Genomic DNA, 27716 nt, shown 5'->3' with positions numbered 1-27716 from the left:
AGTAAATAAAAAAATTTTTAAAAATAAAAATAAAAAATAAAATCTTAAAAAAAAATAATAAAAAAGAAAGAAAGACTAGAACCTGGTATTTAGTGACCATGTCTTCCAGCCCTTCAATTTTAGAATCTTGCAGGACTGAATATGTCCGGAAGGTTGTAAAGATGTCTATTATCTTGGCGAGACGTCGGTGAAAAGTTTCAAATTTTCCAAAAATATACATCTCACTAAATTCAAATTGCTTTTCACTTGGGTCTTGTTTAAGCTTTTGTTTCGTCTTGTGAAAGCAGTGCTGGTATTCCTTAAAATCAAAAATCAAAATATTAGGCAGGAAACATAACGGAGGTATCAACCTTATTCTCTTAAGTGGAGACAGCCACAAATTTAGAGCAGAATTGCAAACCCTTCAAGTTTCATGCCTTTGTGTGTACCCATTTCTCAGCTGGGAATGTCATCGTTTCCCAAATCCCAATCTAACAAATTCCTAATTATTCATGATTTAACTCAATGGCAGAACCTTTCCACTTGGTCACCCCAGCCAACAGTAGCCTCACTCCATGCCTAGCTCCCCCTTCGTCCTAAGAAACTGAAGATACTACCGCATCTTTGCATCTCTCCTACCGAGTATGGCGTCGGGACATAACAGGCCCCCAAAACAGTAGAGTAAGTGAATAAATTGTGAGAGCAGATTTGCTAACATCCAGTTTTCTTAACAATAAAGAATTACTGTTTTTACGAAAAGAATGACTCTTGAGCAACCAATAATATGGTAACTGCCAAGTGATCAGCAAAAACAACACACAAGTGATAAAACGTTGCCTAAATATGTTATTAAGCTGACCATTACCTCCTTAAGCTTAATTGCGGATAGTATTTTCTCCACCACGACATCCTGTGGCTGGCTCCAGATGGAAGCAGTTCCATTGTTGGTAATATAGGCTTTACATGCAGATATCATCTGATTAGTCACCTGGAATGTCCCAATAAAATGGCGTTAAGTACATAAAACAGTGATCAGTCACCAGCTGGGCTAGAGGGTCCTTGACTCCTCTACGTCTCCGAGTGTAGTCTGTGAACTTGACATCAGGTTTACTTTTTTCCACCACAACTATGATCCAGCACCAACATTTTTTTGCCCCAGCCTTTTGGAGGTATAAATGACAAACAAAAATGGTATATATTTAAGATTCACAACACGATGCCTGATATTCATTGACAGAGTGAAATGATTCCCACAGTCAAGTTAACACATCTACCCCTTCACAGTTACTGTGTGTTGAAAAGACTTAAGATCTGCTCTCTTAGTGACTGCTGAGTACACAATACAGTATTATTAACTATAGTCACCATGCTGTGCATTAGACCCCCAGAACTTATTCATCTTTTTTTTAATTTTTTTTAAAGATTTTATTTATTTATTTGACAGACAGAGATCACAAGTAGGCAGAGAGGCAGGCAGAGAGAGAGGAGGAAGCAGGCTCCCCACTGAGCATGGGGCCCGAAGCAGGGCTCGATCCCAGGACCCTGGGATCATGACCTGAGCTGAAGGCAGAGGCTTTAACCCACTGAGCCACCCAGGCATCCCAGAACTTATTCATCTTATAACTGAAAGTTGTACCTTTTGACCAGTATCTCCCCACTTCCCACACTCTCTGGCCCCTGGTCACTATCCTTCTACTCGCTGCTTCTATTTGTTTGACTTTGTTAGATTCCAGTATGTACTGTCGAAATCATTTATCGAATCACAGAGTTGGAAGCACTACGGCAGATCAACAGTTCGGGCCCCCTCATGGGTACAGGGTGAACACCTTAACCAGCCAGGAAGGGATTCACTTCCTATCTGTTACGGGTTCCCCCAGTCTCCTTAGGTGGCCTGCTAGAACATGTCACTCACAGTCTCCAAGTGCCATGAGAAGGACCGTCCACCCTGGTCATTTCATGACACCAGGAGCTGGAGCAGAAATGTCAAAAGGAGAAGCAGCAGAGAGTCAAGCTGACACCCGCTTCCACTCACATTTTATCCATCCCTCCAAACTGTAAAAAACTTCTTCAGAATTTTCTTGTGAATTTTTTTAACAGATTAAAAGGGAAATCAGATGACCACACAGTATATGTAGAAAGACATGACGTCTGCGACGTGTAGTGCAAAGGTCAGGAGTGCGCATGAAACAGGATGGACGGCGTGTGGGCAGAACCTGGGGGACCAGTACCTGGGGGTTTGGTGTACCATTCTCTTTCCTTTTGTACCTGCCTCAAAATTTACATAGGGAAAGGTTTTTCAAAATTAGATAAATGATTTCACAATTTTGTTCAAAAATAGGCCTTGTGGATAAGATGCATGAAGCCTGGCGTGATGACACAAACTGACTTTTGAGTTTCCTACTCCAGGGAATATCCCTCATGACCCTAACAAGTCCTTTTAACGTGGAAGGAAGTGCGGCAAGAAGCTCGTGGATTTCCCTCCTTTTTCTACCCAAGTGCCTGACTGAGAACAGAAGAAAGGGAGTCTCCCGTCCAGCTCTTGGAGGGGACGTCCCCCTTTCCCAGCAAGACCTGTGCCTCCTACTATGTTAACATTCGCAACACAAGCCCAGATGAGGCGAAAATGCCTCTGTCTTAATACAACACTTAAAATTTTCACCTTGGGGGTGGGGCACCTGGGTGGCTCAGTGGGTTAAAGCCTCTGCCTTCAGCTCAGGTCATGATCCCAGGACCCTGGGATCAAGCCCCACATCGGGCTCTCTGCTCAGCGGGGAGCTTGCTTCCCCCCTCCCTCTATCTGCCTCCCTGCCTACTTGTGATCTCTGTCTGTCAAATAAATAAATAAAATCTTTTTTAAAAAATTGCTACTCACCTTTAAAAAAAAAATTTCACCTTGGGAATGAAAGTCATTTACTTCTTAGAGACTGTTCAAAATGGGAAAAACAACAGTGCTCACCATAAACAGTTATGAGTTAGGACATAAGGTTTAAAGATCATTATGTTTTTTGGCAGAATCATTATAATTGCTTTATGGATTACTGAAACGTTGCAAGTGGCTTTTATTATCATGATTACTGTTCTAATAACACCAAGTAAACAACTGTGGCATCAGATAAATTTGGAAAAGTGGCACATAAAATAAAAAGCAGGAGAAATCCAGTTAAATATAGTTTTTCTTAATTAAAATTTACCCAATAGGAATAAATAATGTTGCTAAATAACATAGGGAAAGAAATTCAAAGAGAATCTTTATTTTTTCATTTTATTATATAAATAACACCATATTTATTATCTTTGGAAATAATGCTTTATGATTTGTGAGAGTCAGCCTTGCAAATACACTTAAATTGTATCTCTATTGAGAGATTAAAATTTTTTCTTTCATTGTAGGATACATACACGCTGAATTATGCCAATGTAGTAACTTCTAATTATTAAAAAATTAGCCATTGCCAAAAATATGTATGTTATCACGGACAGACTCTATGCCATCCACTCACCTTCACAAACAGAGATGTGATCTTCTCAGAGGTGTTATAGTAATGAGAGATACTATAGATCATTTTAATTGCATTTATAAGTGTAGGAATAGCATCAATCATGGATATCTGGAAGACACCACAAAAGTTTTCAAAGAAACAAGTATCAAATTCAGCAAAATTCTAATACTCTAACCATTCAATCTTCATTAGAATAAAATCAGCTAAGAGGCTTTTTTAATTTTTAAAATATTAACTAACACTACTAACTAGTTACTAACGAACTACTATTAAACACTTACTAATGAGCCACTTACTAACAAACAACTAACAACACTATTAACACTCCCACTAACATATTAAGCGACATTTCACATAAATGTATTCAAGGGTAGTTTTATTTGTATTATTTAGTCAGATGCAGTTAATCAACTTTTGTTTCAATGCAAGAAACATTAACTTTCTGTTAATGATAAGGTTAATGGTGAATTTGGAATAAATAAAAACAGGCACTCCCTAAAGTTAAAAGATAAAACACCAGCCAAAAACGCTTCCCACACTTCTTTGAATATCATCCAGAATATCAATTACAATACTTAATGGAAACTGGAATATACAATAAAAGTTTTTAAAATATAATATTTCTTATCCATCATAGACAGACAGACAGACAGACAGATCTAGATAGACATGAGTACAGCTGACCCCTGAACAACACAGGGGTTAGGGGCACCAGCCCCCATGTAGTTGAAAATCCAGGCATAACTTCTGACTCCCCAAAAACTTAACTACTAATAGCCTACTGTCGACCAGAAGTCCTACCAATAACATAAAAAGTTCATTAACACATATTTTGTTTTTTATGTGTATTATATACTATATTCTTACAATAAGGTACACCAGAGAAAAGAAAATAGTTAAGAAAGATAAACTATATTTACAGCCCTATACTGTGTTTATTGAAAAAAAATCCACACATAAGTGGACCTGCAAAGTCCAAACCAGTGTTGCTCGAGGGTCAACTGTATACATATATAATTTTCTTCAGAGTAAAAAGAGGTTTCAAAGACTTTTCCAACAGACTGTAATATTAATGAACCAAACTCCACACTCAAATCAGCCAGGGCAAAAGGGCCACCAGCAGACTAAGCAAGTAGAGACCTTTAACTCACAGGGTCACTACCGTACAAGGGGTCGCAGCATTTTTCAAGTGTGTACAGGTATTTGACATTGTCCTTGGCTTCATTCGCTGCATCAGTGACTCGAATATCCATCTCCCGCCACGTCTGAGGCAAGACAGGAAAGCACTGTTAATGCATTGATTACAGAGGAACTTCCAACAGGACAGCTGCTAAAGGTCACCACAAGTCCCCTGTGTCAGACATCCAGTTTATCCTCTGTACCCTGCAGGAAGCTGAAGCCACAGGACCGAGGGGTATTGCCACATTGAAGAGCAAAGTAGATTTTTTGACTGAAGTTTTAAAGGGATCTCCTCACGGCCTTCTCTTGCAAAATCTCCTCAGTAACTAGAACAGCATCAAGAGGGCAGCGCCCCATTTGAATCCACTCCTCCTCTCCTCCCCCAGCTCCTGGATCCATTTTGCGCCTCACTCCCACATTTTCTATGGTAACAGCCAAGAGCCAGCAAGGAACAGAGTCCAGCAAGATGCCCACGAGCAACGTGGAGGCAGGTCCTTCCCCGGGCGAGCCTCAGATGAGACGATACCCTGACCACAATCTCAGGGGAGATGCTGAGTCATAGGCAGCCATCTGAGCTGTATCCCAACTCCTGACCCACAGACTGTGACATAATATATGTCTGCAGTGTTAAGTCGCTAAGTTGTAGGGTAATTTGTTACACAGGGATAGAAAAGCAATACTCTAGGGCAAAAAAAAAAAAAAATTTTTTTTTTAAAACCCAAATTCAAGTTAAGTTCTTATTTTACTACTCCTGCTTGGTCCAAATTCAAAAAAAATATATAATCGTGATATTGTGCTACATCTTAATTACATGCAATGCCCTCTAATAATACGTATACTTACATGGACGGCGGCCAACAGATACCGTTGGTTTAAAGGCTATTTCCACAGAATTATAAAAGGGCAACATTATCCAATCTTAAAGTTTGTTCCTAAAGGTATAATAACATTTTCCTGTGCCTAGTTACTCTACAACATGAAAACGCACACAGAGCTTTCACTCCCGTGGCACAAAGCAAAAAGAAATGGCTGACAACCTTCAGGAGCTTCGACCTGGCGGCAGCAAGCACGACCAACACACCCCTCACATCCGGGCTTTTTAACTGATCCAAGAGGTAGTTAAATTTGGACAGTCTTCTTTTCCAGTGCTCCAGCTCTGCTCGGGGCCCAAGGTCATCCGCTTCCTTCCGCAGCTGGTTGTTTTCCGCAAGGACCTGAAAAGACACAGCAGAGCCTTGGACCTCTGACTAGGACTGGCAGTACGAAAGTTACACGTAGACAAAGAAAAATAAGGAAATAAGTCAATTATGCTATTGGAATCACGATATATTTTCATTCACGTGCATGCTTCAAATGACAGCCTTCTACTTGTATCCATTTTTAATGCTTTGACAAAAATTTACTTGACTTGTTCTAACTGAAAACTACTTACTTAAAAAGGTTGAATGAACTTTTGCAGGACCTGACTTCACAAAGTTTCCTTGACTATCCCCATACTGTTTAATCTTGGAGCAAGAGAACCTTGGAAAGCCCCCATGCTCTAAGTTGGTTAATTTTCATTGTGCTTACTTTCCAGTTCAATGTCCACCTTCACTAAGGATTTTTCTGAAAAAAAATTTTTTTTTAAGTTAATTCTCAAGCTCCCTTTCAGAGGGCACAGTGTTTGGAAAACTCCTTGTTCTTCTACAGAGGTCCTATCTCAAGTAAAATACACCTTGAGAAAACAACTGGCAAAGTGCAGTCTTCTTGGACATAAGTATTTAAAGCCATTTGCTTTCATCTCTTCAAATTCTTACTCTTATCTTCTTAACTAATGACTATAAATTAAATTACATTGAACTCACCTTTTTAGGGGCTTGAGGTTAAATACTCAAGAAAAAGGGAAGAGCATACGATATGCTCTTCCATTGACTACTTCAGTAGTGTGGCATCTGAAACTGATGATTTTTTGGAAATTACCTGTTCTTTCTGGTTTCTGGAAATTACCTGTTCTGTCTGTTTGATCCATATTCTCACATAACCTTCTATTTTCTCCAAAGTCTCAGGATTATTAGCTAGAGTCATATAGTCTTTTGGTTCCTTCAGGGTTTTCAGTTCAAATATGTCACACTTTTGAAGGTTCACCTAATTTAGAATGAAAGTTAAATAATAAGATGATGTTAATTTTAAAACACACACACACACACACACACACACACACTCTTTCGTCGACCCCTAGGCTTAGAAAGGTCTCAAGGTTTTCTCTAAACTACCCTGTTCCCTTGGCAGGTCAATCCTCCTTTACGAACTGACGTGCCACTCAAGATGACAGAGAGCAGACTCTGGGTCCAAAAAAAGGGGGGGGGATGTACTAGAGAAAGAGAGAATCATCATAACATCACAAAATTTGGGAATTAACAAGGAACTTGGAAATTACTTAGAAATTAAAGAGTCAACTCACAAAACCAAAGAATTACGGGAGAGAGAGCTTCAAGGAAATTGACTGGAGGGGGAGTAATTTCTAATCCATTACATTCTTTTTTGACACTAACCAGATGAAAAGACTCTCGTGTCCTTACCCATTAACATCCTTATAGTTAGCAAGTTCAATGGCAAGTACATGGGTTCGTTTCACGGGAGGGAGGAGGGTGAGGTTAGGGAAGGAGGTGTGTTAGGTTTTGACTTCACAAAGAAACCTGGTGCATTTTCCAGCACACATAAATGGACATCAGTATTTGAGAAGGGCATTTCCTTCTGGCAAAGGTGCACCTGCCACTGGAAATGCCTAAATACAGGTGTCAGGCCCAATTGGCTTTTACCAACCACAGAACAAGTACATTTCTCTCAACTGGTTCAGAACCAGCAGGAAGGCATGTGGTTGTTTGTCACCCTCAAATGCCAATATGGCCAAGGAGCCACATGACAAAGCCTAGGCCCTAAGGGCTTGTTGGTAACCAAGGCAGAACCAGAGTTTTCCCATTTCCTTCACTTGCTTCCTACTACAGCCCTGCCAGCTCTAACCTTATCTGATGGCCTCCAGCCCTGGCTCCCATGCTCAGAAGCTCTATGTCTGTCCCATCTACGTGGGGCTCAGAGACACCACTCTGTTCTCCCAGAACCTAGCCTCCCCACTCTGTGTTTTTCACTTGGCTTCACTCCAGCAGAGTTCTGAAAACCCACCAGGGCAGGCACCTGCCCCCACTCCCCTGGGCTTGTGCTCACACTGCCCCCAGTCTGGAAGAACCTCCCCAGCACGCCTCCATCCCTGACCTCTCCCGCTCAGCACCTGCCACGTGCAGCATCTCCAGGAGTGATCCTTGGTTTCCTAGGGGCGGGCTCCATACTTCATGAAGTGGCACAATCTCCCCACTAGGTGGCGATCCACCCACCCTTTCGAAGATCTCTACAGGAGGAGGTGGAACCCTATGAAAGCACTGCTTTTTTAGGTAGAATAGCAATTTAACTCGCTTCAACTTGCATCTCACTGTGGCCTGCATCAGCATTCACTGCAGACAGAACTCGGGTATTACAAGGAATCATCCCACTCCTGTCTGGATGAAAGTAACTCCCCTTCCGCATTCCACATCCTTCGGAAAGCCCAATGCCTCCCTTACCCACTATTTCACTAAGTCCAAAACTCTCAGTATTCTCTGGAGAAAAGTGAGTAATACATTGGTGGGGCCGCCTGGGTGGCTCAGCCAGTTAAGCATCTGCCTTTGGCTCAGGTCATGACCTCAGGGTTCTAGAATGAACCCCACGTTGGACAAACTGCTCAGCAAGGAGTCTGCTTCTCCCTCTGCCCCTCCCCTTGCTCGTTCTCTCTCTCTCAAAAAAAAAAAAAAAAAAAAAAAAAAAAAAAAAAAAAAAAAAAACTTTAAAAAAATACATTGTCATTGGTATCATAGGCTGCATTTCTCTGTCTCCCATACATGCCTGATCTGGGCTGTTGTCGCCATGGTTTTGCATCTAACACCTTCTTCCCCAAGGAACCGGTAACACAGGCTTACCTTAGATCACACAAATTTTATGGAAGCTAAACCTGACCTTTGCCAAACTTATTCTTAAAGGCCCTTTTGGTCACAGGTTGAACCACAGGACCCAATCCGCTCCCTCCAGTTGTGTCAACTCCTCTCTCCTTTCTGTCTCATCTTCGGGATTTCCTCCATCCCAACCCACCATCCACCACTCACCCCACACACACGTGCATACACATGGACACACACAGACACATGCCACACACCCTGGTTCCAAATTCCTTTCCTTCTAGGATGCAGAGCGATGCCACAAGCATTTCATATGCTCCTCTTTGTAGTCAAATGTTTGATATTACTGAATAAAACCCTCCATCATGGCCAACCCTTCTAAGGGACCCCCTAATGCATTAATCCCTTAAATCGAGTCACCACCACCTCTTGAAGGGGCAATAAAAACGCCCACAAAATGTTTTTCCAGATTTGCTGGGCAACGGAATTAAGACTACCTAAGGGATGCATTACATACTTACATGCTGATTTCTTCACCATCTGATAACTTTTGAAGGAATAACTTATTCCCTCTCACCTTCTCCTTCAAGCTCTCCTGGGCGCCTGACAGGACGCTCACAAAGCCTTCCAGAGAGCTCAAGAACTCCTGCCGGATGCTGGCTACTTCCTGAAGACCCTCGAGCTCGCCCCAGCTCTGGCTCGTGGCCCTGAGAGCGGGAATGAAGATCTCGGACAGCAAACGCCTCATGCTGTTAAGCAGGCCCCCATCCGCGGTGTCCAGCATATTAAAGCTCACCTCCTGCAAAACAGTTAGGAGACCCTCTGCTGTCACAATCACCTGCAACGGCAGCAGGGCTCCTGAGTCGTTTCTGAATGCTGTTCATTCATCCCCTCTCTGCAGAAGTAAATGAAGATGGACCGGAAGAGAAGAGCAAAAGCTCTGAGCCGGTCACAGCAAGAGTTGGTGACCATCTCGGGCATGTCCGTCCGCAGACGCTCAGAGGCAGGCAGGGGAGCGGGAAAGCCTCCTGGTGGTGGAAAGGGACAGCTTCAGCTGTGGGGGAGCTGGAGGCAGCTCCGAGAAGCGGGCCATCCTGTGGGATGGGTGAGGGGCGCATCTCTGGATGGCCCCAGGGAAGTATGCTGGGAATACGGACCTAGGGAAGGAGGCTGGCAGTCATGAACCAGGTCCTGACCGTGCTGGCCCATCGTTAGCGCGACTATCGCTTGCCTTCCCGCTGGCCTCCTGCAAGTCTCACACTGCAGGCCGGCTACCCGGGCTGTTTCCTAGAGAAGGGGTTTGGTTTCTGGGCAGGTTGCTGCCAGCTGGAGGTCAACATTCTGTCTTCTACACGGACTGGCCTTGAATTGTGTGTAGATTCAGTCTCTAAGTCCAGGAAATTACTTTTCTGATACCGTGGTTAAGATGTAAGCTTTATACGATTCTAAATTGCAATCCTCAAAATAAAATCACAAACTAAACAGAACCCGAGATGTTACCAGCTCATTTGCTCCAAACTGGTAATGCACCCAATGTGGGCAGAGGAGATTTACACTTTACTTCGCACAAAAAATAAAATTATATATCCATCATTGTAAATCTTATTTTAAATGTGTGAAATTTGCCATTAAGTAAGTAATGTATGGGAAATTATGTTTAAAAGGCAAGACTCCCCTGTTTTACTCACACATACACACATGCATGCACAGGCATACATATAATATTATATCCATTTTTGATAATAACATGAAGTCCTCTGACTCAACAGATTTAAAGGAAACATCCTCTTGTTTGCTGTGAAGGCTTTTAGAAAGACTTCTTTGAAAGTAGTTTTAGATAGCTGATGAACACAGTGGTTAACTCTCTAGGGAGGGATTTTTTTTTTTTTTTTGCAGAATTTATGTGAGTTTTGGCTATTTGGGGTAAAGGACTGCTCTTGCCCTTACCTGATGGATGTTCTCAGGGGTGATGGCTCTGGAAGGGTCAGTCCTGATGAAGAACACACATACTCCGGTAAGAGCAACATCTTTTCCCTCGGTCACAAACACCTTGGGTTTTTTAATCTTCTCAGAAAGAGGATTTACTCCCCCTGGAGCGCCAAGCTGTCCTACAAGGGCAGAAGAATTTTAGTTTCACCAATACTATCTATAGTCCACATGCCTGCCTCTTAGAATGAAGCCTCCTCATGAAAATGTTGTCATGCTGACTCATCCATGTGCCCTGGAAGGTCCACTGCTTGGACAATCTCTAGCCGAAGGCCTGAAGGGATCTAAAAGGAGCTAAGTGATTCCAGATCACAGGTTTATTTCAAAATTATTGCTCTAGCAAAAAACAGGAATGAGAGGTCCAGAAGTGAGAATTTGGTCCGTAGTAGATTCTTGCCAAAGCTACAAAAGTCATTTCCACCCACAACAGGTCACACAGTAGAGCCATTGAGAAGGGGTAAGGGAGGGGACAGCATCTACTGCACGTGCTGTGTGTCAGTTCCCCTACTTGGTACCCTGACGACGTTACTGAAGTCAGTACAACCCTAAAGGCAGCTGTGACCTGCTCTGAGTCCCAGCCAACAGGTGGCAGAGCCAAGATCAGAAACCAGCTCTGACTGTAAAACTCCAGACCCCTGCTGCCCCGTCAGTATGGCGCTAGAGTCAGGACACTGTTAACCCAGGAGAACGTCGTGATGAATGGAGCCAGACTCCCAAGGTTTGAGTCTTGGGCTGCAGTTCCCAGCCATGTGACCTTGGGCAAGTTACTTAATCTTTCTGTGCCTCAGTTTTCTCATCTGAAAAATTCAAATACTAATACTAGATCCCAGCATCTGGATTAAAGGAGTTAATACGTGTGAAGACCTTAGAAAAGGACATAAAAATCGTTGCTCACTAAGTATTTTCATTATTGTTATTTTAAAATTCATTTTTGGTCATCTAAGCACGCAGCTCATTGAGTGGACCATTTAAGTATGCAGAGCTAGTCCGCTGTGCTCTTATCTGCCCACAAAAGTTTTAGCTCTTCATCTGATGCAATAGCTCAAGCAAGATTACTGGGGCAGGAGGAGGACAGTGCCAAAGGGAGAGATCTGGGGAAGGACATGGACTGGAAGTTGAATCCTAAAACCCTCAGATTAGAACCTCTTAGAGGAACCCTTTCCTAGGCTCTCCCCCAACAGCACTGGGCTGGGGACTTGGACTGAGGCTTTGACGGTGAACATGTCCAATAAAGATAACCAGAGGATATCACCATGGGATGCACAGCCACAAGTGACCATCTCTGGAGAATCCACCTACTGCCCACAAGAGCAAAGATCCAGAGAATCAAGTTCGGCCAACTGTGACAGTGACAATGTCAGTCAAGTCAAAGCTCTCCTGCCACCTGTCCGCTCTTGTCCCTGCCCTACTTCAAGCTCGACACAGTCAGCAACTGCGGTTTACACAGTGTGGACAGGAGTTTCCAGAAGGATAAGCTGAAGAAGCAGAAGAGGACCAAATGCTTCTCTCCTGCAGCAAATACTGACCTTCTCAGATCCCTGCCGGGGTGGAAGGAAGGGAGAGGACCAGGAGTGAAGAAGACTGAACTTTAGACCAATTAATTTTGATCAACTGGATTTTTTTTTTAGTTTCCGAATTGAGATAGTACTTACAACAGGAAGCAACAATAGGAATTTTTCGTACCCAAGAATATCCAGGAAAGTCATGGAATGGTCTGAATTCTAACCCAAGGTCAAAAGATTAAAGACAGTCCCACCAAAAACATTTAGAGGGAGAGTGGGAAACGAAAATAAGCTTGCATCGTGTCTACATCCTATGAACCCTTCTTGTTCAATGTCATATTTATACACAAAGGCCTACTTTTTTTTTTCTCTCTTTTTTTTTTTTTAATTTCTTTTCAGCGTAACAGAATTCATTGTTTTTGCACCACACCCGGTGCTCCATGCAATACGTGCCCTCCTTAATACCCACACCTGGCTCCCCCAACCTCCCATCCCCCGCCCCTTCAAAACCCTCAGGTTGTTTTTCAGAGTCCATAGTCTCTCATGGTTCACCTCCCCTTCCAATTTCCCTCAACTCCCTTCTCCTCTCCATCTCCCCATGTCCTCCATGTTATTTGTTATGCTCCACAAATAAGTGAAACCATATGATAATTGACTCTCTCTGCTTGACTTACTTCACTCAGCATAATCACAAAGGCCTACTTCACCCACCACACATTTCACGGACAAACTCAACATTTCATTTGACTTTATGTTTTGCAATCTGGGATAGAATTCGAAACGTCCGTATTTCGACTTTTCACTCAAAGTGCCATAAACTTTCTGACCACAAAATTTCAGATGAATAATTCTAGAAAAATGCCAATCACTTTGAGTATATATTCATAATTTTCTCAGTTTTTAAACAAAAAAGCATTAACCTTACTATATGCCAACAGCAATAACTACTTTCCCTTTCTTCAAAAAGGTCATAAAAGGATGAATATAATACTTTAATATAATAATATTTTTGTTTATGTCCCTAGTTTGGCTTTAAAATTATATGAATTCACATAAAAGTGGAATGGGTTATGCCAGTTGAATCCACACAAAGATTTGCAAATTTTTCTTAAGTGAAAATAACTAAACTTGTCATTCCATATTACTCGTTTGAATCATCGACAGTAGAAAATAAACATAATGTGGTATTTAACCAGAAAACTCATTATGCTCATTGGCAACAATTCTTATGTTAAAAATAAATGGTGTCTATATAGAAAAGAAGCAGATGCCCATAAAAAGTTCTAGAACATAACTGCATAGAAGGACTAGCATGGACAGAAAAGAAGCCTCAAAATGTAAAGTACTTCGTTATTCCTCAGTCATCAGCACAACCTGAAACGGGAAACCAAATATCTCAAATAAAGTTAGAACAACCAGGCTACATACCTATCATTCTCTGTCCCTTCTCCTTCAAGGGAAAATGGAACCCGGGCCTCACCTCACAGAGGCCCATTTGTCCCATGGGCCAAGGTGGAAATGTAGGTGGAAGTGTAGGTGGCCCATTCGTCCCATGGGTCAAGGTGGAAATGTCACCTCCAAGGGTGGCCTTCGGCTTCATGCCATCCTTGGATGAACCTAGCAACACATTTGTGGGTAACATAACACCAAGTCTGGATACCTGTTTCTGCCACATCCACGTCCTGATAATAAAATATGAGGTGACGAAGACCTCCAGCAGTGAAAAGCTGATCGATTCTTTCAATCTGCGAAAAAGAAAAGGCAAGGTCGCAACTTGGTGCTGAATTAGAAACCACACTTGAATCAGCAGTGGCTGTCATCCTCCTTTCTCAGATAAAACTACATCTAATGCAAGCCATAGAGAAGGCATATTTTTTGCAACATAAAAATAAAGAGAGTAAGTGCCTCACCATAGTAAAAATGTAATTCAATGAAGGAATTCAATTAATCATGAAAATATTTGCTACATATACACATTTGAAAAGAGACTGTCTCTCCAGTTTTGCTAATTTCTGAAAGTGCTAAGCTGTTGAAAGCAGATATAGAGGTGCTTTGTTTTCACTCAATTGCAGATCAGAAAGAGAGAACACCTTTTAAAACCCAGTATAATGCACTAGAGACAATTAATATTAAATTGTAGTAATCACTGATAAATGCCAGAAGAACACACATGATTACACGCCATCCAAGAGCAGTCCGGAACTTTCCGTGAGCTTCGCCGTACAACTAGAAGTCTGCCAGATGGCCTACTACCAATGGCACAGTTTTAAATTCATATTAGATGAAAAAGGATAAAAATCTACATGTCCATTAGGATGGCTACTGTTAGAAAAAAAAAAAAACCTAGAAAATAAATGTTGTCAAGGATGTGGAGAAATTGGAACCCTTGTACACTTTTGGTGAGACTGTAAAAATGGTACAGTCACTATAGAAAACAGTATGGTGATTTCTCAAAATATTAATGGACTTACTCTATGATCCAGAAACTCCACTCTTGGGTATACACCCAAAAGGACTGAAAACAGGGTCTTGCAGAGATATTTGTTTACCTTGCTGACCCCAGCATTATCCACAGCAGGCAAAAGCGACCAACTTGTTCATTAACAGATGAATGGATAAGCAAAATGTGGCATATTCAATGATGGAATATTATTCAGCCTTTAAAAATGAAGGAAATTCTGACCCATGCTACAACACAGATGAACCTTGAGGACATTTTGCTAAATAAAACAAGCCAGTCACAAAAAGACAAATACTGTATGATTATACTTATAGGAGGTATCTAAAGTAGTCAAATTCATAGAGACAGAAAATAGAATAGTGGTATTCAGGGGCTAGGGAAATGGGTTTTTTGATGATATCGAGTTTCAATTTCACAAGACAAAGAGTTCTGAAGATTCGTTACCCAACGATGTGAACATACTTCACCCTACTGAACTGTGTACTTAGAAATGATTAATGGGGCACCTGGGTGACTCAGTCGGTTAAGCATCTGACTCTTGATTTCAGCTCAGGTCTTAATCTCAGTGTTAAAGGGTGTGGAGCCTACTTAAAAAAAAAAAAAAGTTTAAGATGGTAAATTCTATATCCTATGGCATTATCACAATTTAAAATAAAATGTTTCCAAATGAAAAACTCTAGCCTGAAAATTTTACTGTGGAAATAAATAAGCCCCCTTCGATTTCTACCATATTATAGACAAAACTATAATAAATAAGGAAGAGCAAGCTGCCCTGTTTCCTTCATTAGACTTCCTTGATAGAGGATGCTTTGGGGCCAAGTCGGAGGTCCTCATTGAGATGAACTTCCAAGCCAAGAATGTGAAGGAGGTACTTCCAATTGAAACTTCTGCCCCTCTACGTTGCTTGTGAGCCCAAGCCGGGATGTTTTATTTCAGTCCCCAGGTTTTGACCTTCCTGGTCCTAAATATGACACAGCAGCTTAAACTGGGCTTCTTACAGTTCAGAACTTCTACTCATTCATTCCAGTTGCATAATCCCAAATCCAGATGTCTGAATTGGGGAGTGGGGCAGAGTTAAGCGTTGCACCCATGGAACAATCTCTTCAAGATTGAATTAGGTAGACTCTGTCTCCTTTTATGCCTCCATTTTGGGGGGCTGTTTAGTGCTCACCACCCCTAACTGTTCCACTGACTCCTAGTGACCCCACCAAAGTGACATGGCAGGAAGGAACACAGCCAGCGGAGTGCTGGGGCCAGCTCATACTCGTCCTGACAGCCAACTGATCACAGCTCTTTCCAACTAGGCCTTTAGTAACATCGTGTTGATAGTCTGGAATCAGCCATGGTGGAAGTATTAACACCACAGAAATCAGCAAACACTCAAAATGGTGCTTCCCTCTACCCTCTTGCTCAAAGCTGGTTGTTAAACATTTAAAAGCGTACCACCAAAATAACATTATCAATACTGTGACATCTCTATCAACAGAAAGGACTCACCCTCTCTATTTTTGTGCCTAAAAAACAAACAAACAAAAACAACAATAAAAACATTCAGCAACTATTACAGGGCTCCTGATATGCCTTCCTTGGTGCTCAGGAAATTATATCCTCCCATATTTTGATCTTCCCTCTCCAAAATCAAATTATACCCCAGATTTTGGAAAGAAATCATGGTAGAAAATGGAAGTTAAGTTCAGGAACAAAAGAAACCGGAGTCAGCTGCCAAACCAAAGTCAAAGCCAAGGAACTATGGCACAATTCAACCACCCAGGTTAGAACAGGATAAATGCAAAACATGATGAATCAGAAGCGGAGAGAAGATTCTATTCTCCAAATTCAGGTTCCAAGATGGCACTTGAACCCAGCTTCACTGGATTCAGAAATATGCAGAATTGCTGTCAGAACCATGGGACTTCAATAAAGTCAATCTGCCATCACCTGTTACCATCAGAATGGAGTCCTGCCCATTTAGAACAGACACCCCCCCCCACAGCCCAGCACAGATCATGCCATAGGACTGAGTCCATAGACTCTCTGTGCCCTCCATAATTAAGTCAGTGAGAACTCAAATGCATCTCACCTGATTCCCCTCAAGAATGGCATCTTCCACTTCAGTTTTGTCCAGGTCTATGCAGGAAGCTACAATTGCAAATAAGTAGGCGTGCCTACCATCCAAACGTGCCCGTCTGGCTTCCTTCTCTTCCCTCAGTCTTTGCTGTAAGAAAGGACCAAAAATGTTACATGACAACTGCTGTTCTCAATGGATTCATTTTATGATAATTTCATGTCACTATTGCTTTTTCAAGTCTTAAGTATTTGGATAACAGACCCCTGAATGGTACCAGTTTTTCTGTACTATCTTCCATTTTCAGAAATACTGTTATTCTATCATGAAAATAAAATGTGCTCATTGTCTTTAAAATTGTATAATACAGAGAAGCTAAAAGGAAAAAAAATCATCTGTCATCCAGAAATTATTGTGCCAATTATTTTGTTCTAAATCTTTACAGATTTATTTCCATGCATATATAAACATTCAACAGACATACAAAAAGGGATCCCTATTTTTTATAAACACTCCCTAAGCCTTTAAAGTAATATTCTCCTACATTACCTCCTACCTTTATTGTTTGTCTACAGATTTTATCTGGTCTTGAAATCGATTTCTGAGTACCACTGCTTATCTTTAAACTGATTAGTCATTATAATATTAAGGCATATTCAATAGAACCAATGTGGGCAGTTTGAAGCATATCCTTCCATTTGCACCATGCTCATACTCACATATGCAGATGTATACACACATCTCTATAGTCCACTATTAAAATTTGTCGTGTATTTTCTTTTAATAATACACCACAGACCTTTTTCTACTTGAATATAGGTTATTCCTATCTGTGTGATAGCTGCAAAATATTCAACAATATGGATACACCAGTTAGGACATCCTTAGTAACTAACTGTGTTTGTAGCTGCAGCATCCCACAGCTCTTTGGCAATATGACCATGACATGAACCTCCCCTCCTCTTGAATTTGGCTGCCCTATGATCAGTTTTCACCAAAAATAAATAAATAAATAAATAAATAAATAAAGTGCAGACTACACACCTGTCTAGGCTGATCCTTAGATCTTCAGTTTCTGCCTTTGTGCTTGGGAATTCCCCCCTGGGAACCCAGCTACCATGCTGTGAGAAGTCCAAGTCACATGGGGAGACCACAGGGAAGAAAAAACCAAGGTGTTCTGGCCAACAGCCCCAGCCAACCTAGCCAACACCCCAGAACCAACTTTCTTGGTTCTGGGGTGAATAAGCTATCTTAGACATTCCAACCTAGTCAAGTCTGCAAATGACTGCAACCCAGCCCAACACCATGTGAAGCAGAACCACCACCCAGTTGAGCCCAATCACCCACATACTCAAGAGAGATAATAATAGATTGTGGTTGCTACTGTGAGCCATTATGTTCTGGTGTGGTTTGTTATGCAGAAGTAGCATAACAGAGTAATCCTTGTAGAATAATTTCACTGATTGGACAGAAAGCAAATGGATGTAGGCTTGAGAAAAGATAATTGAGAAAAGAGAAGTACAAAGATACTGAATATAAACTATTCTTTCCAGAAGCTTGACAATAAAGGAAAGAGGTGTGGCACTAGTAGATAGAGAGGAATTTACAGTCAAGAAAGAATTCAGGTCATGATCTCAGGTTCATGAGATGGATCCCCCCATCAGGCTCTGCACTGATATGGAGCCTGCTTAAGATTCTCTTCCTCAAAGAAAAAATGAAAAGATGGGATTGGGAGGGAGACAAACCATAAAAGACTCAATCTCAAGAAACAGACTGAGGGTTGCGGGGGGGAGGGGGGACGGGAGAGGGTGGTGGGGAAATGGACATTGGGGAGGGTATGGGCTATGATGAGTGCTGTGAAATGTGTAAACCTGACGATTCACAGACCTGTACCCCTGGGGATAAAAATACATTATATGTTTATTAAAATAAAAAAATTTATTTAAAAAAAAAAAAAAAGATTCTCTTCCTCTGGGTGCCTGGGTGGCTCAGTTGGTTGAGCAACTGCCTTCGGCTTCAGTAATGATCCTGGAGTCCCAGGATTGAGTCCCGCATCCGGCTCCCTGCTCGGCAGGAAGCAAGCTTCTCCCTCTGATCCTCCCCCCCACCCCCAAGCTCTCTCTCTGTCAGATAAATAAATAGAATATTTAAAGATTTTTTTTATTTATTTATTTGACAGAGAGATAAAGAGAGAGAGAGAGATCACAAGTAGGCAGAGAGGCAGGCAGAGGGGGGTGGGGGAAGCAGGCTCCCTGCTGAGCAGAGAGCCTGATTCGGGGCTTGATTGCAAGACCCTGAGATTGTGACCTGAGCCAAAGGCAGAGGCTTAGCCCAGTGAGCCACCCAGGCACACCTAAATAAATAAAATCTTAAAAAAAAAAAAAAAAAGATTCTCTTTCTCCCCTTCTGTCTCTGCCCCTCCTCCCCAATTTGCATGTACACTCTCTCTCTCTTTCTCTCTCTCTTTCTTAAAATAAAAAAAAAAAAAAGAAAGAAATTTTTAACACACAAAAAGGAATTTAAAAAACAGTGATGAGAAAAAGTTGGGGATTTCAGAGGCATTGAAAGGCCATCCCTGGACCCACGCAATTAACATTTGCCTTTCAGAACCTGAAGGGACTGCTCCAAAGAAGAACTGGGGAGGGGGGAGGGATTAAGTTTAAAAAATAATAAACAATAAACCTATTTTCTTGCTATTTCTCCCTAAAGGAACCAACACAGGTCCTGACACAAAGTACACATTCCATAAATATCAAACAGAAAGAATTCTAAATCTCTTTTCAAATGTGGCTAAAACAAGGACGATGTCCTGTTGTTTCAACTGTTTTCTTCCATCTTGGCAGGGAGAAATAAAATGCTTTTCAAAGTGAACTCTCAGGGTTTGTACTAAATGGCTTCAGCGGCTTGAGAACATGGTGGGCAACCAGGGGAGCTGGGAATCAGGCATCAAAACAAGATGGCCAATGCTGGGTAGCGACAAAGAAAGAAAAGAACTGGAGAACTAGAAGAGTCTGGATGTGAAGTAACTGAAGGCTTCCGAAGAATAGAGAAACTGAAATAAGACTCTACCATGACAACACATTCTCTATGACCTGGTTTTATAAGACTCCAAAGGAAAAAAAAGTATATATATTCTAGTGGCGGAAAGGAGAGATTGCTCCCTAAAACAAAACGCTAATTATTCTATTTTTACTTAAGTATCCCACAGGAAGAAAAATTCCAGAGAAGTGTCATGTGTACAAAGAAAATTATCAATGTGTTCTTAAAGTAAATTTCTCAGAGCTACACTAAAAAGCATGTTAAGCAACAAGTATGTTCTTGCATAAAATGACTGTTGTCTCTCTAAAGACAAGTAACATGAAAGCAAGCCCCCGGAGCCATGGAGAGGAAAGACCACATGTCTGTTGATCTCAACTCTCATTGCCGTATCCTAAGGTATCCTGGTACAATGAGGGAATTGGGGTTTTCCTACCACAAGAAGTCAGTAACATCGAACGAGTATTGAGTGGCCAGATGGGAGCACTGCCAGCCCATACACTTGAGCCTGCAGCTCTCTGGCTACTAGGGTATGGCAGCAACCGGCAGTCAGGTGATTGGCTATCTGGAGGTGACTATCCTGTCGGCCGCCATGTTTCAACATGGAGGACACTTGGAGTGGGAGGGTGGAGGGGGGATGAAAACAGCAAGAGGTAGATGATGGAATTTTTTTTTTTTCAAGAATCACATTAAAATTGTTCCGTGTTGTGTAAGCAAGCACCAGTGGATAGAGGCAGGGAGGAGCCCAGAAACCTATCTGATTGATGTCCAAAGAAATCTAGAAAGTAGTCAAACATTTCTGCCATTTGGTGACAAGGTATGTTGTGGCCAGCCTAGAAGAAAAAGGTAGCTAATACACTAGCTCACAGGAAACAAGCACAGCTTTAAGGCCACCGACTTCATGTGGACCAATGAGTCCTGGTTGTCAGAAGAGTCCCAGGTTCCAGTCCCAGCTATGCCACTTGCATCTGTCAGTCAACACCTCTAGACTTCCATTTCCTTAACTCTAGACTCCAAGCATTAGACGAGCTGACAACTAAGCACCAATCCTTCTCCACGATCCACCATCTACCATGAGCTCCTTCTCATTGGATCAAAAGTTAACACAGACAAGAGACTTGAGATTTTAAAATATAAATCCCAACAAAGACCCAAACTTCCATAACAAAGCTCTATGATATTTTTTCATGACAAACCTACCCATTCAATTTTTTTAATATACTGACTTTTGCCTTTGACTCTACAGTTAAGCATAAGTCTGCGTGCCTGTATATAGACCACACACATTTCATTTTGGCTCCAGGTTGACAATTTCCAACTATACGTAGTAAAATGAAGATACAGGTCCAAACCTGAAAGGTAACTGTGAAGATTAAATTGGGAGCAGTCTTGAGATAATATTAAGTCAACCAGCACTTGAATCAAAATGGTATGACCAAGGCATTGACCCTGGACATCAAAATTCAGGAGGAAGAAATTGTTTCAATAATGATGTCTTAATTATACAAATGTTTAAACTCCCTCCACCCTTAGAAAGCCCAGATCCATTGGCAGGTATATCTCAGACTCAGATCTATCCCACTGACATCATTGGCAGACGGAAGCGAATGTCAGGTCTAGGAGCCCCCTTGTGGCTGAGCAGTGACAGCCTTTTCCCCACCCCTCCTGACAATGTCAGAGTACATTTTGCTCTGTTTGCCCTGGTGACACTGCTAACTATGGCTCTGCTAGTCATCATTCACGTACTGTGGTTTGATTTCATTGTCACAAAAGCCCTATGAAGCAGACATTCCTATCTCCACACAAGGAAACTGAGACTACAGACCATTACCAATTTCTCAAGAGCACACAGCTCAGTAAGGGGCAGGGCTGGGAAACCAAGCTCTGTCGTGTTTGCAGGACCAAGCCAATACATGGTTGTCCCAGGCAACTTAGAGTTTTGCATCCATTCAAACTGCTATTCCATAAACATTATTTCTTTAAATTTCCACTCAAGGATTATCTACAGCACTCTTGGGGGGGGGTCCCCATATACATTGCATGGATTAGAGAAGGAGCTGTGTGCATGTAAACTGGGGTTAACTGGCACCATTTTCTGAGTTACACCAGAGACATTTAGTGCCACTATAGACTGGTTCCAGTTGGCTTCCAGCTGGTATGCCCTGAGTCCAGCTCTCCCATTGCCCTCCTGTGTCCAAACAAATGGTAACCTCCATCCTCAACTCCTAAGAGTGTCTACACTCTAAGGTGGGCTCCCTGCTTGGGCGGCCAGTAGGCTGGACTCTATGCTTTCCCTGCTGTTGCTGGTTTTGTCTGAACAACTTCACTCTTATCTATGCCATCCTATATATCCCAGGTCTTCATAGGATGTCATTGCACAGAGAAATGTATGGGCAACAGAATGGATTCTGCAGCCAAAAAAAATATTTGTTTAAAAAAGAAAAAGTTTTTCCAGGTGACATGATCAGCCTTGTCGCAAGTCTGAACGTGAGAAAGAGATCTGTTTTACTGAAAGTCAGTTGCATACTTTTGAATGAATGTATTTCTACTTTCTTGATTTGGGTGTTTTGTTCTTTGATGTATACAGACGCATGCAGCAATGTAACAAATATGGTAAAGGAGCATAAAAACTAGATCAAAATCCTCACTGGAGATAACTGCAAAGAAGGTGAGTCCAGGAATTACAAGTGAAACCCCTCATCTTAAATCACAAAGTAAGTACCTCTGAGACTGGTTCTGCTTTGGCTCTCAATATCAACCTCAAGTCCACAGATAATTAATCCCTTGATGAAACAGTACTAAGGAGGCCAAGAACATGGATTTGATCATCTCAGGCCAGTTAGCTTCGCTTTCTATCATCTTCCCCCAACTGTGGATGAATCAGGGCAAATCCATGAAGAGATGAAGAAATTATTCGAAGCGTAGCCCAGCTGAAACGCCTCATTATTGGTAATCTGCCACGTGTATAACTTGTTCCATCTTAGCTCTTGAGGGTTAAAATAAAATAAATATCAACTGAATTTCATCATTCTCGTAAGAGTAGCAGCTCCACAAAGTGGGATGTTTTCTATTTTAATTTTTGCGATATCCCTGGTGCCTAGAATGGTCCCTGGCACATAGTAGAGCGTCAACTGATGTCTAATGAGAGGATAAATTAACCAAATCAATCATTTACAAGCCACTCTCAAGTAATTAAGAGCTGGAACACTTTATTCTAGTGCAGTCTGAGCCCGTGATTGCAGGCTCGGAATTCAGTGAATGAGATCCTAGGTCTTCAATGCTATTGTGTCCCGGGTATAAACCACTGCACAAAACCCCACCATGAGTGTGGATTATGCTCTCCCTCAGTTTACAGCAAATATTACTAAGCTCACTTTGCCTACAGCCTACTTCAAAGTGTTGAGTGATGAAAACGGAGGCAGTGGTCCTCCTGCTTACTTCCATGTAGAGATCTTTCTACAAAGTCAACCCACTTTCCACGTCTCCCAACAAAGAAAAGCCTTCCTCTTTTCCAGCATTTTCTTTTTGACCCACAGGGCCCTATTTCCTCCGGGAGCGGCTACTCCGTGGTGATTCCTGGAGCATCCAAACCTGATCGTTAACTGGCTGGGAGACCCAGGGCCCAGGAACGCCCCACTCCTAACTGTGCTTTTCACGTCCTGCCTTCTCTTACCCCTTCCTCTCATCTCTCCTGCTGAAGGGCCACGCGCGCAGAGGAAGGGCAGCACAGCCTTCCCACACGAAGAGCACTCCAGCAAAGTGGTTTCTGGAAGGAAAGACACTCCACAGTGGTTAATTCCACTCACAGCAGGTGCTACAGTGAAGTCTTCTATTCAGCGAGAGCCGCGCTCCACTCCACTGCCAAGAGACCGCACTTAAACTGAGAAGATCCCATCGATCTTCTTGTCCTAAAAGTAAGTTCTGGAATCTTGTCTATTTTTGCTCCCATTTACTCATTCCCTTATCTATCATTCTTTCCAGGCCAGTAAAAGATCTCCTCTTGGGATGCCTGGGTAGCTCAGTGGGTTAAAGCCTCTTACTTCAGCCCAGGTCATGATCCCAGGGTCCTGGGATCGAGTCCCGCATCGGGCTCTCTGCTCAACGGGGAGCCTGCTTCCTCCTCTCTCTCTGCCTGCCTCTCTGCCTACTTGTGATCTCTGTATGTCAAATAAATAAATAAAATCTTAAAAAAAAAAAAAAAGATCCCCTCTTTACCTTTTACTATATGTGGAGTTTTCACCCAAATCGACCCAAAACCTGCTGGAGGGATCCACAACCATCTCTGCCGCCAACATTCCATCATCCACACTCTTAGTCTGTTTTCTGTACACTACACTTTGGGATCTGATCAAAGGTCCTTCGTGGACCTGCACAAGGCCACAGATTCTATCTTCCCTCCCATCCCACAGTGGTTTTACTCTGAATCAGGAATACCTCTCTTGTGAAATTCCAAGAGTTCCCTCTGCCTGCAGGGGCCATATAATTCAAGTAGCCACGTAATTTCACCCACAAGCTAAAATATATATGATGCCGCCATTCACTTTACCTATGGCACAGGAACAAAATTCAAAAATTCCCTTTTGTATCGCAATACACTAGAGTACTTAGAGCTGGCTGCTCATTAGAATCATGGGTAGCTTTAAACTACTGATGCCTGCCTTTACCCCAAAACTCTTGGCCTTGTCCCAAGGGGGGCCTGAGCACTGGTATCTCTCAAGCAATTCTAACCCACAGCTCAGCCTGAGAACACTGCTCCAAAGGAAATCATTTTATGAATTGATCATGATCGATGAGTATGACCAGGTTCTCACTTGAGGTAGGACCTTAACAGAGAAAGTCCAGGAGCACTAACTTGGAATCTCACCAACTCTAGACCGAGTTTTCTCCCTTCTTCGTTACTGGCATGATGCCCACACGGATCATTAGCGCTAGTTTCAGCTCTGAACTTCAGGCTGGTTTATGGAGCACAGCAGCACTGGCACAAAGTAGGCATCAACAGGTGTTTGTGGAATGGATGGATTTTCCACTCGGCCGCACCTTCCCAGGGTCTAGCTATGGCATCGTGAAGATGTGGGCATCTTGAGCATTCACTCCTTCAGGCTCGAGTATTAGCAAGCGGCACCTGTCCCCTCCCCCCTCCCCAGCTGAATCCTAGAGCCGTTTACCTCCCCCAGCTGCAAGAGAATTGTTTTCATATTGTATACCGTATTGTATGTGTGAAATGGGTTCACCAGCCAAACATGTCTGGGCCTGACGAACAGAGGACACTGAGACCTGTTTGGCTGTTTTGCCAGAGGATAACAAAACCCACACCCTTTGAGCTTTCAAAAGATATATGAGCGCAAAGCTTTTCTGTCTTGGTTTCTACCCACGCACTCCCAAGGGAACAGAGATGGCCCCCACCTGCAGAGTTTCTCAGCAGGGGAAGGCACTGTGCCTCCCCCAGGGGCTGCCCCTGCTCTTCCCCACACCCCCCCAAGTCTCTACGACAGAGAATCACTGTTTGGAGAAGCCTAGCAATCTGAAATTCGATAAGCAACAGTATTCCCTCACACAAGTGCATACAGGGCAAAACATGAATGATACACATCCTTGCAGATAGGAGAGAACTCCTTTCCATTTTAAATCAGCCTTGCAAGCAGGTGAATTTAAGTCAAGAGGACCATCACAAATCTTTCGAGTTTTCTTCTAAAAGTCAACAAAGCCAGCCAGCAAAATTACATATTTCAGTTTCATTTTAAAGAAGGAAAGAAAACAGAATCCAAAAGTCTGGAGCTCATGCCCATTGTACACTTGTAAGTTTGTACTGAACACTGTTCATCTATGAGAAAGGCAGAAAGAAGGCAGACTATCTGGGCCATATTTTTGTAAATGAGTGAATCTATACAGAATTACTTCAGGTTTTTTTCATGGAGAGCATTTGCGTTTATCATACAACAGAAAGGATGTATGGCTTCACTTTTCTAAACCAAGGAGCTTTTGGTACCTTTTGTTGTTATTTGTATGTATAATCTGGATAAAGTCAGTTATTATATTACAATACCCTTGTTATAAGATAGCATCATTGCAGTAATAGTTCCAGACCAAGGTTCTGAACATAGAGATTTATAGTTTTCATGTTAAGTAGTCTTGGAATCTTGGTCATTGATTATTTTAGGTCACAAAGTTATAATTTAATAAATTGTCATACCAGTGCACTATATAGAAAATGTGTAATTATTTACAAAATACACTGCAACCTTATTTGAGGTAATTCTATTAATCTCATTCGTCAGTGTGGAGAACAGAACAGCACCCAAAATATATAAATGAGGGGCACCTGGGTGGCTCAGTCGTTAAGTGTCTGCCTTCAGCTCAGGTCATGATCCCAGGGTCCTGAGATCGAGCCCCCCATCGGGCTCCCTGCTCGGTGGGAAGCCTGCTTCTCCCTCTCCCACTCCCCCTGCTTCTGTTCCCTCTCTTGCTGTGTCTCTCTCTGTCAAATAAATAAAGTCTTTATATATAAAAGACCCCCCAAAAGCTTGCTCCCAAATAAAATAGTAGCTCGTGCCAAAGAATATAATTCTTTAAACCATATATAGTCAAGATACAAAATCATCAATTTTAATGTTTACAACTTGGTAGTAAGATACAGGAAAAGGATTCAGACATGTAAGAAGTTTAACTCGTTCACTTTATTAACTGAGCATAAAATTAAGACTTATCAGTGCAGGCTCTGTGCTGGGGAAGGCTATCTAAAACTGGAAAGCCCGTCACCGCTATCCTCCAGGAACTCACAGTCTAGTGAGAGAAGGGGATATGTAGACCAATGTCACTTCCCTGCAGTGATAGGACAAGGGCACTGGCAGATGCAGAAGCAAAGTGCTGGGCGGGCTTCTCAGAGGAGGCACCGCTGGCATTTGGTCTTAAAGAATGAGCGCAGGCGAACAAGTTCCAGAGCTCAGCTGGAAGATGTTGACCTTGGCAAGGATGTACCAGAATGGGCGAGGGGGGGGGGGGGGGCCGGGGAAGTGGAGGGCGGCTGGTGGCGGACTGCTGAACAATCAGAGACCGAATCCCTGCTGTCTGGTGGTGAAAGAGGAGGTTGCAAGGCTGGCCAGAACCATCTGGGGCTCCTGGGGCTGCACAGCAGACCCAGAGATCCTGCCCTCAGGAAGCATGGGTTAATGTCGAGAACAGAGTCTTAGAGCAACCTCCACTTTCTCTGGACATCAATTGGCAGCGAAGAGGTTCCAAATCCCCCTCTGCATTTGCATAATAAAAACTGCTGAGCTGAGCCCTTCGCCAGGGAAGCTCATTCTTCAATGTGATTCCAAAGGCACAGCCTTGCCTCTCTCACGGTCTGTGACCTCATTTCCAGACCTACAGAAAAGGGGGAATGATTCCAAAGAGCCTAGAAGACTTGCCGCCCAGAATCGGCCTTAACTATCTCCAATTACCAACAAAACCTTCCAAGTGTGAAAGAATGCAAAGTCACCAACGTGTCCTGAAGGTGTCTGGAGCCTCTGGAGGAGCATCGGCCCCAAAGAAGTAGCGGGCATCCCTACAAGTAGTTACCGTTGGGGCGGCAACGTGCACGAGAACCGAAAGACACAGTCCCCTTTTTTTCTGTATTTGAAATGTCACCCCGTGGCATTATGAACTATCCAAAAACTAGTAAACAAACCCGTTTCTCACAAATTCATGGGAACATGACTTTGAATTGTTTTTAGGTATTCCCCTCCCCCCTGGGGCGCGAAATATGATCCTCCGAGACCCCCTTGCAAGTCTAAGGACCACCGCTCCTTACCGATAAAATGCGGGTGACGCTCTGCTTCCAGAGCTGTCTCCTACCGATCCGAAACATCACCTAGGTCTGTTCAGGGCACGCGGGGGCCAGAGCTCTTCCTGAAGGGATGCTCTAACTCAGGGAAGCCTACTCCTCGTCCAACAGGCTTTCGAGCGCAAGCTTCTCTGAAGGACCAGAAATTCAGCCTCCCCTTTCCACTCTGCATGTACCGCTCGCCGTACGCACAGAATAAAAATTCCGAGCACACCTATACTAGT

The 27716-nt window shown here is 42.7% G+C and overlaps 1 protein-coding gene across 2 annotated transcripts in view; it reads right to left on the bottom strand.

Moving 5' to 3' along the window:
- The window catches only part of DNAH5 (dynein axonemal heavy chain 5), a gene marked incomplete at both ends in the record, with an annotated part of 215917 nt that extends 188401 nt beyond the window's left edge, over positions 1 to 27516 (bottom strand). For both annotated transcript variants that reach the window (XM_080804575.1, XM_080804576.1), the window contains 11 exons: positions 83 to 298; positions 845 to 967; positions 3480 to 3587; positions 4631 to 4744; positions 5696 to 5872; positions 6645 to 6782; positions 9198 to 9419; positions 10568 to 10728; positions 13769 to 13853; positions 16650 to 16784; positions 27460 to 27516. In XM_080804575.1, the coding sequence (XP_080660701.1) occupies positions 83 to 298; positions 845 to 967; positions 3480 to 3587; positions 4631 to 4744; positions 5696 to 5872; positions 6645 to 6782; positions 9198 to 9419; positions 10568 to 10728; positions 13769 to 13853; positions 16650 to 16784; positions 27460 to 27516 (1536 nt within the window). The remainder of the gene's footprint in view (positions 1 to 82; positions 299 to 844; positions 968 to 3479; positions 3588 to 4630; positions 4745 to 5695; positions 5873 to 6644; positions 6783 to 9197; positions 9420 to 10567; positions 10729 to 13768; positions 13854 to 16649; positions 16785 to 27459) is intronic.
- Between the last annotated feature and the right edge of the window lie 200 nt (positions 27517 to 27716).

Source organism: Martes martes (genome assembly GCF_963455335.1).
Source record: "Martes martes genome assembly, chromosome: 5".
Lineage (NCBI taxonomy): Eukaryota > Metazoa > Chordata > Mammalia > Carnivora > Mustelidae > Martes > Martes martes.
This window is presented reverse-complemented; position numbering and strand designations above follow the sequence as displayed.